The following is a 12,116-nucleotide window of genomic DNA, read 5'->3' on the forward strand; positions in this document are numbered from 1 at the left end:
GAGGGTCGTCACTTCTATCAGGACTTTAAGGAAAAAGATGGCGGTGGCAGAGTAGGGGGCGCAGCCGCCAACTCGGAGCACTGGCTTGCACAGGGGAGGCTGGGGCGGAGCCGGGTGGACGCCACGTGGGAGGCCCTGCCCCCTTGGGCCGCCCCGCCTCCAGAGCCCAGGCGCCTGCGCCAGTTCCCTCAGGCTGGGCTCGACCTCAAGGAGCACGCGCACTCTGCGGCATTCGGATTGGCGGGTCCTCGCTCCCCACCGCACTCTGATTGGTGGACCCGCCCTGTCTCTATGTGAGGGTGTCAGACTCCGTTCCTTCAGCTCCCCACATGCCTGGAGGGGGCGCACGCCGGCCGCGGGACTCCGCTTCAGCTGGGCGCTCCAGTGCAGGCGCTGGAGCAGCTCTCCTCGCTTCTGGTTTCGTTGTACCCCCTGTCCACGACCTGGGTCGGGCATGTTTTCAAGGGCCCAGGTCAAGCGGATCCTGCAGCGGGTGCCCGGGAAGCAGCGACTTGGCGTTTACAGGTTCCTGCCCTTCTTTTTTGTCCTGGGAGCAACGATGGAGTGGATCATGATTAAACTGCGCGTGGGCCAGGAGACCTTCTGTAAGTGGGGGTGCAGCAGCGTCCGTTTCATTTCAGGAAGGCAGGAGGCGGCAATGGACCCGTTTTCTGGGGCACAGTCTTAGGTTGCAGACTGCTCATTCCACTCTGAAGCGCTGAGCTGCCTGTACCATGGTCAGAATTGCAAGTACGGTTCCATTCGCGGCCTGGGCTCTCTTGTAAGCGGGGCGACAAAAGCACATTCGCGTCCAACCTTGGGACCTTCCCTGCACTTTGAGGGGAGAGCACGTGACTCCACACGGATCGCCCTCCTTTCAAGTCTGCCCTCGCCCCTGCCCGCCAGTGACGTTTGGTCCTAAGGAACACGCTTGCTCACGGCAAGGGAGTGGGATCCTGAAGATTCAAGGCAACTCCTGCTAATCCGGCCAGCCCTCTCTGGATTCTTCAGTCCAAACCCTGGAGGGAGCGGTCCTCCTGGCCCAGCGGATTACCGCAGTCTTGGCGGGGCAGAGTCATTGACACCAGGGCCCAGCACTGTGAAAAGAATACCTGGCACTGCTTTGACTAGCACTAGCTCTAGTTCCCCTTCTGGAAAAACTGTCCCACCCCCTAGGCCGTTTCCGCTTTATTCCCCTCCAGAAACACGTTATCACTTGTGAATCACCAACCCTTATTAAAGTTTTGTTTAATGTTTATTTTTGATAGAGAGCAGGCATGAGAGTGAGGAAGGGGCAGAGAGGGAGGCCAAGGATCTTAAAGGGGCTCTGCTCTGACAGGAGCCTGATATGGGACTTGAACACACCAAATGTGGGATCATGACCTGAGCCAAAGTCAGATGCTTAACCGACTGAGCCACCCAGGAGCCCCTATTTAAAAACATTTTTTTTTAAGATTTTATTTTTAAGCAGTCTCTACCCCCATCGTGGGACCCCCTGGAACCCACAAACCTGAGATCAAGAGCTGCATGCTCCAGGTACATAGCCATCCAGGTGCCCACCAACCCTTATTTTTTAAAATATTGTTACATTAGTGCTTTCTGAAGATACTTAGTCCTTTTGTTCATCCATTCATCAGTATTTAGTAAGCACCCTAAGAGTATAATGAACAAGGCAGAGTGTCCCCCACTTCAGAAGAGCTCTAATGGCAGAGACCATCATGAACACTATTACTATTAAGTGTGATCAATACTAAGGGGACAGTGGCAGGGGGCAATGGAAGTCTTGTGGGGGGGGGGTATTGGAGACCTCAGCTGGATCGGATGGTGTGGGAAAGCTTCCAGGAGTTACTATGTCAGGTGGGACCTGAAGATTGAGTAGGTCAGCCAGATGAGGCAAACGTTTGTGGAGGTGAAAGTATCTCATGCTAGTACCATGGTGTGAAAGTTTACTGTCTGAGGGCCTGAAGGTGAGTGGAGTGACAGATGAAGTGGTTAGAAATGTGTCTGGGCGGATGTGTCCAGAGCACTGGAGAACCAAGAATGTACCCAAAGGATTGCAGGGTTTTAAGTGATGGTGGATTAACACAGAAGCGGGTTCTTGCAGAGAGGAGGCAAGAACACGGGGTGTCGGATGATCAGGTCTGAGATGATGGCCTGGTCGGGTGGAGGTAGGCGGGATGCCAAAGAGTGGAGTTGAGACTCACTCGGGAGATGGTGCTGACAGGGCCCGGGACTGAGGGGACTCAAGATGGGGAGTGGTGGAGGCTGCTGGTAGGACAGCGGGGCAGGGAGGACACTGGCAGGGCAGTCCAGACTCTGTTTTGGACGTGCTGAGGTGGAGATGGTTCTACAGATCTGAAGCTCAGCAGGTAGATCTGGATCATGGGTCTAGGTTTGTGGGTCATTTGAAAGCAGATTGTGATGTAAGAGTCAAATCCAACATTTCAAGGATGACAAGGAGTGAGTAGCCAGAGAGGCAAGGAGGAAACCAGGAGGGTTTATCACAGAGGGCAGGAGGCTCAGGAATCAGACTCTGTGAATGGAGGGGGGCGGGGGGGGGGGAAGTCCGCCCTCCCTTCCCCTACCAGGAGAGACCGGAAGATATGGAGATTCAGGTCAGGAAAAGGGGGTGGAGAGAAGCTACACATACCTGGCTCTTGAGAAGGTGGTAGAGGTTGGATCACAGCAGGGCCAGGGGAGCAGCCCTTGGAAGTTAGCTGGAAAAATTCTTTATTGATGACTTAGCTGTGTAGAAAAAAAAAAACAGAGTTCATGGCCTTCTGGGGGTGAGTGAAGAAGGATCAGGGTCGTGACTGAGGAGACAAGATTGTGAGGAATCGCAGTGGACCCAGTTAGGGCATTAGTTGGCCCTACAGCACAAAGCAGAGTGAGGCATGCAGGAGGAAGGCAGTTGGATTTGTCTGTAGTTGGGGTTTTGCAGATGTGTCAAGGAGTTATTAAGAGGGGCCTGCAGCTGGTGTGGGCAGGAAGAGAGAACAGGAGGGGGCTGAGGAGGTATTCAGGGGCCTAGGGCCCGGGGAAGTAGTTGATAGAGGTCCAAGGACAGAATGCCTAGAAAGGTAGTAGAGGTTGTGGTCAGAGCAGGATGGACTTAATGTTTCAGAGAACAATGTAAGTAGATGGCAGAAGGTGGAGAGGTCAGGGAGGTGAAGAGGCCAGCGCTCCCCCGCGCCCCACTGGCAGGGAAGATGGCACAAGACAGGTCAAGGAGCCCGAGCTAGATGCCAGAACTTTCAGTGACTGAAGGGGAGTGATGGAGCCAGGTGCCCATGCAGAGAAGATTGTGGCAAAAGGCAAAAGCCCCAAAGGAAGAGAGGGAAGAATCTGCAGCATCCAAGGGCAGCTGCTGAGAACAAGGCAAATCCCCTCCCCTCCCGACCCTGAGTTCTGGTGTGGGTGAGGGAGTAGCAGAGAGCAGCAGGGCAAGAAGTGCCTTTGAGGCATTTCAGTTAAGGATGATTTCCAAGAAAGACATTTTGGCTGGGGTGGGGTGGGGGAGGAAGTGAGGAAAGTTAAAACATTGTTAAGTGGTTTGCCAGGACCTGATCCTGTCTTTGAAGACACGGACTTAACATGCGATTGAAGTCCAGAACCACATTAACATAGTCCTCACTTAACTTTTGTTTTAAATGAAGTTTATTTTGGCTTTGAGTTAAACAGTAAGATTCAGAAAGAGCTTGACAGCTCTAGACTACTTGTTAAATTAGATTGGAGTACTTTTAATTCCTGTTTCTTAAAAATATAAATGAAATTTTTATTTGACACAGATGATGTCTACCGTAGAAAAGCCTCAGAACGACAGTATCAGAGAAGGCTGGAAGGTGCCTCAGAGACTGAACTTCAGCCGTCAATAAAGTGAACATGAAAATTTACTACCGGTTTCAATTCCTTTGAAAATGTACTTTTCCGATCTCTCATTCTTACTGGAACTGCTTTTATAAAGAATTTTTATAATTTTCCTGTTTATGCTTGACTACTTCTCAAGCCACTGTTGGACGGCACTTACAGAAAAAACTATTTCCTCCTGAAACACTTCACACACGAATGGGGGAGGGCCAGAGAGGGAGGAAGACCCAGAATCTGAAGCAGGCTCCAGGCTCTGAGCTGTCAGCACAGAGCCTGACGCGGGGCTTGAACCCACCAACTGTGAGATCATGACCAGAGACAAAGTCCGAAGCTTAACGAACTGGGCCACCCAGGCGCCCCTCCATGAAAATACTTCTTGAACAATTCAAGCATCTGTCGGGATGCTTTTTAGTGCAGTCAGTCTCAGTCTGAATTGTTTATGAAATCTTTTGTTTTAGGTAACATATGATAAGATAACCTTATTTACTTTTTTGCAGAATTCAGATTTAACCATGGATATAAAAGTAAGATCTCTACTGCAAGGTTATTTAAACCAAGATAAATTTGCAGATTACATTTCTGCCAGCTAGCAATCTGTCAACATTTGCTAGGGCAGTGGGAATTCCGGACCACTCCTTACTCACTATCAGGTGCTCTTGGGAACAGAAGTAATCCCCCCCCCCCCTCCGCCTGTCCCACTAACATACAAGGGCTGGACCTCCACAAGGACTCCAGAGGCAACAGGCTTCACACCCCTCTGTGCTGAAGATGTGCTTTCATCCAGCTGCTCAAGATAAAGACACTGCCTCTTCCCCGAGAAAGTGAACCTTCACACTGTAAAGCAGCCATAAGGTAACCACTGACTTCATCTGAATCAGAGGCTCGGTCTACTGGGGAGAGATTATGTAATTTGACTCAGTGAGTCTGGGTCAGCTGGTAAGAAATGCAAAGGCTTTACCTATTTTTATCCTTTTACTCCCCGCCTAGTAACTACATCCAACATCTATTCAAACAAGGACATACCCACATATTAAAGACTAAGTTTCAAAATAGTTTCTAATGACTGCTCATGAATATATAGAAGCAGATGCTTAAGGCCAGAGAGTATTCTCAATAATCTCTGCCACAAACATCTCTTCCCATTTTTCTAGTTTTTTTTCCTAACTTAAGTTAGTCCATTTATGTTACAACTAACTCAGTATAAACACCCATTGAGTACTATGACCTCCTTAAAGCACTACCCACACCAGGTCAGGGTCACTGCTCAGAGAGGGCTTGAGTGCAAAGACCAGGGATGACCCATGGCACTGGGAGAGGAAGGAGGGTTCTTCTGTGCACTATGTTGCCTCGAGAGTTCCTGGTGAACCTAACTTTAAAGCCATTTTAGTGATTAGACTGCAGCCTGAGGAATTAAATTGTAGTAGGATTCTCTCAATTACATGGCCTGATTCCATACCCTACCCGTTTTTTAGTATGATAATAGAGAATTGATAGCTTACACACCTTTCACAACTGACAATAAAATTGTCAGCTGACTTCTGTGTCTGCTGTGGGCTCCTTCCCTGGCCCACCCCCCTGCCTGCACCCCAGAAAGAATCACAGCTATAAATTCATGTCAACTTTCCTTAGAGTTTTGTTTTTCTTTTTAAAATATATATCAGAGTGCTGATTTACTGAAGGACAACAGAACTTTGAAGATGATATGAATGTCTCACTTCGAGGCAAGGAGACTAGCAAAGCAATTACTGCATTAAATTGAAAATACTTTCCAAGTACATTAGTTTGGATGCTAGAAAGTAAGAACTAATCTTTGTTAACTGATGTGCAAGCTTCTACGCTTCACCTCAAAAAAAATTTTTTTTTTAACCCTCCTACTACAGAGTATGGCTCTATCCTACTTATCAGACACGGAACTACTAAGGGAACTTAATGTGAAGAGCAATGCTCTTACATGCTGATTACAGAACTGCTGTGCCCCCCAGTGTGAAGTACAAGGCAAAAAAATTAACAACCCCAATTTTAAAAACCGTAATACCTCCAGAATGACAAAAACTGAATTAACATTTGTTGCTTGAAACCTGCTTCCATGGTGGTGCTGGGTAAAGGATGTGGCTTTGGAGCTTCACTTGCTCATCTGAACGAATAGGGAAAGTACCTGAGTTATGCACATAGTAAGTCATAAAGGGGAGCTATCTCTATCTGTTTAGATCTTTGTTCTATTCTGGAAGTCTTGTCTCAATCTAAGATGTTATAACTTAAACACATTAATCTCTCTTCCTCTCTTTTTGTAAGTCTGAATTTTCCACACCAAGTTATTTCTCTTTAAAAATAAAAAATACATATTTGGACCTTAGTATTATCCCAAGTAATTCCCCTCCTAGAAAAAGCAGTACAGTGTTAGTTCTTAGTCTTTACACATGTGCATTAAATTTGGAATTTCTTGCCACATTTACGTGCAACCCACAAGAAGTAAATACATCTATTGTGGGGATAGAAATAGTCTGCTGATTTGCTCAGTTCTGAACCTTCATTCAGCTGACCTAGCACACTTCCAAACTGAAAAGGAACATAGTAAAGGTATTTGTTTGCTAATGGGGTTCAGCAGGGATGTTTAAGGATATATCAGTGATCATTCAAAATGTGCCCGTGAGCACAGATGCAGTACAGCCCTAAACACTTAGGAGAACAGAGCCACAGGGATTTGCAAAGTGATATTAGAGGAAAACAGTTGGTTGATTTTACCAACACTGTTAAAAGTGTGGCCATATCTTTAGAGCTTATATGCATGTTTAAAGACATAACTGGGCCGCTGGTCTCTTCTGGCCACAGACAGTTATTTGAAATGGCTTCTGCTGCTTTATGATAGAAGACATGCTTTCCTTACCTTCCACCATCAGTACCTCTACAATTTTAACTTCGACCTGACTTTCCGCCCATGAGGAGAACATGTCAGGAATTCCGACTGCCTGCCCGAGAGGCTTGGCCGTGGGGCACGTCAAGCTGCAGTGTGACTACATTCAGCTTGCGTTAATGCAGCCTGAGCCCTGAACCAGGGTCTGGTCACTGACTTTTGCTGTCACCTGAGGCGCTCTGTTCCCTTAAATTGGCCACTGTGTCCCTGTCGGCATAAAATCTAGACTTGTAGGAATTAAATCTGCTTGACACTTACATGTGACACAAGCTTTAACAGAACAACCAAACCTGGTTAATCCAAATCACTTTGCAAACTCCATTTTTATTTGGATTAAAAAGCTTTAAATGAACAAACATATGATACATACATGTTATAAGACTAGTTCCCACTCAAACCTCCTTTGATACAGAAATTAGAATAACCAAGTTTTAATTAGGTCTGAAAATGTTCAAGCTCAAAAGTCAACAATACCAGTTTGAGATTTCACACAAGGAAGCGCCCCCTTTCAGTTCTTTCACAGGAAGAAAGAGGGGTTCAAAACAAAGCAATTCAGGGCCTTTTAAATCAATTAACTGGCTGACCTACTATTTTAAACTGATAGGTCTTCCCCCCCATATAAACAAAATTCTTTTCCACATGAACTTATATTTTGAAAACATTTAGGCCATTATACTTTCTAAGCCATATCACTAGTTCCTAAAATTCATTGGCGGGGTTGGGGGGCGGGGAAGATGTATAAAGTTCACTTGTACTTTCTTAAGTCAGGACTTTTTTTTGGGGGCTTCTCTTTCTTGGAAGATGGTTGACCTCAAATCTTATATCTTAAATATTAACTGATATTCCCCAAGTAATATACAGAAAGACATGATTCTAAAATAAATACAAAGATTTTTAAAAACTTAATTAGGGCCTGCCTACCGGCCGGCCCCCTGGCCCGGCTCTGCACTGCCTTCAGGAAGCCCCTGGCTGGATCTCTGGTTTCTATGATACCTCTAGACCCTGGGAAGGAGCTGGGAGGAGGAGCGCCCTGGCTTCTAATGCCACACCTGGCCCACAGTGAAGAGTTCGTGGAGGCTTCCCAAAGAAGTCTCATCCAGACCTTAAAAAGGGAAATAAAATGGGTGCATGAAATAAATAAATAACTTAACCAAAATTAGATTTCAGGTTCTTTGGTGTAATTCAAGAATGTCTAGAAATAAAATAATCTGATTGTATTATACAGTCATGATGATTCAATGGCCCAAATAACTAAGAACTGAAGGTTTCTTTATCTGATTCAATTTAATAGTAAGGTACTGACATACTACTGCAATACATTTTTTAAAATTCAGAATTATTTAAAATACTTGATGCAAACTGAGATCCAGTGGTTGACTATATGCAATTAAGTTACAAGGGCCTCCTGTATTTAAAGTATCTAGATACAAGAGACATTTTTTCCATTCTACACTCTTTTTGTCCCCATGATTTAGTAAGAATGGCAATTAAATATCCAGGTATTGATTCACACCAGATTAAAAGAAGTAAGTGTCCTGTGAGAGTCACTCTCTCCATTCACAAACGGCAAGGGAAGCTCACCAACATGGCGACCTTCTTGTTACAAAAAAGCAGGTTACAAAACCGTGGAGTGAAATACTGTTCCAGGTTTGATGCTTTCTACCTGTCTGAGCATCATACACTGCCTGCGAATACTTCTTCTAGGGTCACCTAAAGAGAGATAGGGTCAAACCCAAGTGTTTGGGATTTGTAATGGTCTTTTTTATGAGTATTTTCTTAAATTATAATTATTTTCTCCTGAAATTCAAAAGCACAAGCTAAATTTAAAAAACATTCTAGAAAGCCTTAAATTTCTGGGTGAGAATTACAACGCTGAAAGTCAGAAGGAAAAAAATGCCACATCTGGTGAGGAAATAAAGGTACAAAAACATATTTGCATATGTAGACAATCTACCCTTTTACAATTATGCTTCTGACTCAACTCATAGCTGCTTACACACTCCCTTCCCTGTGCTGGGTTAGGTGTTAGGTTTGAAGAATAAATCACCTCTATGCACACCTCAATGCTTTCTTCAAGGTGAACTTCAATGTTTTTCAATGTAAGAGATTTAAAATTTTAAATCATCTAAGAAGCATAGGATTAAATTGTGAATTCAATATAAATAGATCAAAAGTACCCTTAAACTTACCTGCCAAGACTAAATACAATTCAGGGTTGCGCACATGTTCTGCAAAAATAACTGACACCATATATGACCGACAGCACAGGAAACGGTGCTCTGCCCTGCAGGTGTCTGGGCGACGCACCAGCTGCAGGAGGATACACAGCACTGACTTCAGATTTCTGGAGCAAGCCTCTGAGTTCATAGAGCAAATGTGCCAGGTCTGCCAAACACCGAGAACCTAAATCACAACCCCTCACTTCTGCTCAAGTGACCTGAGATACTCAGGCGCATGAAGCAGACACTGGTGCGCTCCCCTCTGTAAGATGTAAACTAGGACCAACTTCACATTTCATTGTCAGCTTAAACTAATCTGTAAACTCTCGTGCATGTGTGTGTGTGTGTGTGTATTTTTTTTTCATTTTGACTTTTATAAAAAACAAAACCAAAAACCAAAAACAAAAACCCCAAGCCAAGACAAAAACCTTTGATGGTTTCAGTTCCATGGCAATAAGTAAAAAGATAAAACTCCAAGTCTACATATACAACCAATTATGAAACTGGTTTTTAAACAAAGGAAACATATGCAAAAAAAATCTGTGTATTTGATAAAATCAACTTAATATAACAAAAACAAATTGAAATAGCTTATTAAAAGTGTCCTTATATAAAAATGGCCTTGTGATGTACAGTAAAATGCAATAAAAATTATCATCCTTTGTTCCTCCCCCCACCCCCAGTAACTAAAATGGCTACTGTTCCACAAAACTCTTTATGCTTCTATAAAAGAAACGTTAATTAATGTGATTAAAGATTTTCTAGATTGTATGCTTGGCGAATGTTGAGGGTATCTCGGAGCATCAAATCCCGAAGGCGCCAGAGCGCATCTGCCATGGTGGTATGGGCCCCTTTACTTTTCAGCCAGTGAGAGGGTAGGCGGCTCTCCTGTTCTTTTGACAAATGGACATCACGTCTTCGAGCTGAAAATTAAAACGCACACAGAGAAATATAAGTAGGAATTTTAAGGTAACAGTTTTCCCCTCAGTCTTATGATCTGAAAGATTTACTAAAGCATATAACATTTATTATTTTTTAAAGATTTGTTGGGGCGCCTGGGTGGCTCAGTCGGTTAAGCGGCCGGCTTCGGCTCAGGTCATGATCTCACAGTTCATGGGTTCGAGCCCCACATCGGGCTCTGTGCTGACAGCTAGCTCAGAGCCTGGAGCCTGCTTCAGATTCTGTGTCTCCCCCTCTCTCTGACCCTCCCCTGCTTGCACTGTCTCTCTCTGTCTCTCAAAAATAAATAAAAGACATAAAAAAATTTTTCGGAAAAAAAAATGATTTGTTAAAGTTTATTTATTTTGAGAGGGAACCCATACTCCAGTGGGGGAGGGGCAGAGAGAAAGAATCCCAAGCCGGCTCTGCATGGTCAGCCTAACTTGGGGCTCGAACCCACAAACTGTGAGACTGTGACCTGTACCGAAACCAAGAGTTGGATGCTTAAACAGCTGAGCCACCCAGGTGCCTTTAACACTTATTATTTGTTAAATATTATGAAATTTAACCCTGCAGAGTATTTTCAAGCAAATGCCTATTATTTTATTAGGTATCTTGGTTTTTAGAAAACTACGTGCTTATGGGGTGCATGGGTGGCTCAGTTTCTTAAGCATCTGACTTTGGCTCAGGTCATGATCTCACAGTTTGTGGGTTCGAGCCCCATGTCGGGCTCTATGCTGACAGCTAGCTCAGAGCCTGGAGCCTGTCTTCAGATTCTGTATCTCCCTCTCTGACCCTCTCCTGCTCATGCTGTTTCTCAAAAATAAATAAAAAAATTAAAAAAGAAAATTACATGCTTAGGTATAAAACTGTTTAGCTAAGGAGGTCTTGCTGTTTTATGCTTTGTATTTTAGAAATTATCTAATTTATAATAATGACTTCACAAAAGAGCTACACAATATAACATAATTCTCTCTGAAAAGAGAACACAAGAGTTGCACAAATACCTAAAACATCTGATCACTACTATTTTGTTGTAGGCAGTCTGGATAATCTTTACTGTTAACAAAAATTCCTAAAAAGGTAAATGTGAGGAAAGGGAAAACATACTACTCTGAAAGAAAATCTGAAAGAAATTAAATTATCAAATTTGGTTTAGAAATGAAGAATGAGTAGGAACTTCCATATTTCTTTTTCAGATGTCAAGCAAGTTATTTTAGTACGTACTGAAAACACATTAAGTCCTCTGAACTAAATAAATACTCAATGGGTTATATCTGAAACATGTTTTCCAATATTTTTTTCTTCTTTAAAATTGAACTGAAGGGGCGCCTGGGTGGCTCAGTTGGCTGAGTGTCTGGCTTTGGCTCAGGTCATGATCTTAAGGTTCGTGGGTTCAAGCCCCGCATCAGGCTCTGTGCTGACAGCTAGCTCAGAGCCTGGAGCCTGCTTCAGATTCTGTCTCCCTCTCTCTCTGACCAGCCCCTGATCGCGCTGTCTCTGTCTCTCAAAAACAAAAACAAAAACACCATAAAATTGAACTGAAATAGTTTTTAATTTATGCAAGTGCATCTGTGCTGATGCTCAAAGAACTGAAAAATCACTGAAAAAATTCGGAATATACTTAAAAGGATAACAGTGATGCTTATGACAAAACGAAGTCTAGAAATTAAGCAAAACCCCCACCATTTTCAGTGAGTGATATCAATATACAAAAAAGTTCCAAATCCTTCTATTAATACAAAAATTATTGTACTTCTATATGAGAAGTGGAGCTCTGCCCCATGACATAATATCCCAATCACAGTGCGAGGACTTTGATGATGCACGGCTTTCACAAAGGCTTGTTGAAAAGGACTCTCCTTACCTGCCAGGGTTTGGTCCCACTTGCTAATGCTGTTGGACTCAGCACTGAGTCCTTCAATGTACTTCAGGTAGGCCTCTGAGTGGAGAAGCCGTTGTGTCTTCGGTGGGGGAGCCACAAACATGGGCGTTGTCGGCTGCTGTATGACAGGGGGACCGGCCGGATGTGGGCCAGGATACGGAGGCGGTGCCTGCTGCCCTGGAGGCCCCAAAACTCCCACCTGAAAGAGCACAGAGCACATGGTGAGGGGGAAAAAAAAAAAACTCCACCTGTCACATGCTAAGAGGATAACCTGAATTGTGTCAAGTCCTATAAA

At 44.2% G+C, this 12,116-nt stretch overlaps 2 protein-coding genes across 18 annotated transcripts in view; one reads left to right on the forward strand and one right to left on the reverse strand.

Moving 5' to 3' along the window:
* Window positions 1-311: 311 nt before the first annotated feature.
* SMIM4 (small integral membrane protein 4) lies at window positions 312-3,977 on the forward strand. Its single transcript, XM_029919046.1, has 2 exons — window positions 312-605; window positions 3,789-3,977. The coding sequence occupies exons 1-2, from the start codon at window positions 455-457 to the stop codon at window positions 3,878-3,880; spliced, it is 243 nt and encodes an 80-aa protein (XP_029774906.1). The 5' UTR covers window positions 312-454; the 3' UTR covers window positions 3,881-3,977.
* A 3,105-nt stretch (window positions 3,978-7,082) lies between these two features.
* Window positions 7,083-12,116, reverse strand: part of PBRM1 (polybromo 1) — a 118,835-nt gene continuing 113,801 nt past the window's right edge. For all 17 annotated transcript variants that reach the window (XM_029917490.1, XM_029917501.1, XM_029917488.1 and 14 more), the window contains 2 exons: window positions 11,804-12,020; window positions 7,083-9,920 (listed from right to left, as the gene is read on the reverse strand). In XM_029917490.1, the coding sequence (XP_029773350.1) occupies window positions 9,748-9,920; window positions 11,804-12,020 (390 nt within the window). In that variant the 3' untranslated portion in view covers window positions 7,083-9,747. The remainder of the gene's footprint in view (window positions 9,921-11,803; window positions 12,021-12,116) is intronic.

The sequence above is a fragment of the Suricata suricatta genome, chromosome 12, assembly GCF_006229205.1.
Source record: "Suricata suricatta isolate VVHF042 chromosome 12, meerkat_22Aug2017_6uvM2_HiC, whole genome shotgun sequence".
Taxonomy (NCBI): Eukaryota; Metazoa; Chordata; class Mammalia; order Carnivora; family Herpestidae; genus Suricata; species Suricata suricatta.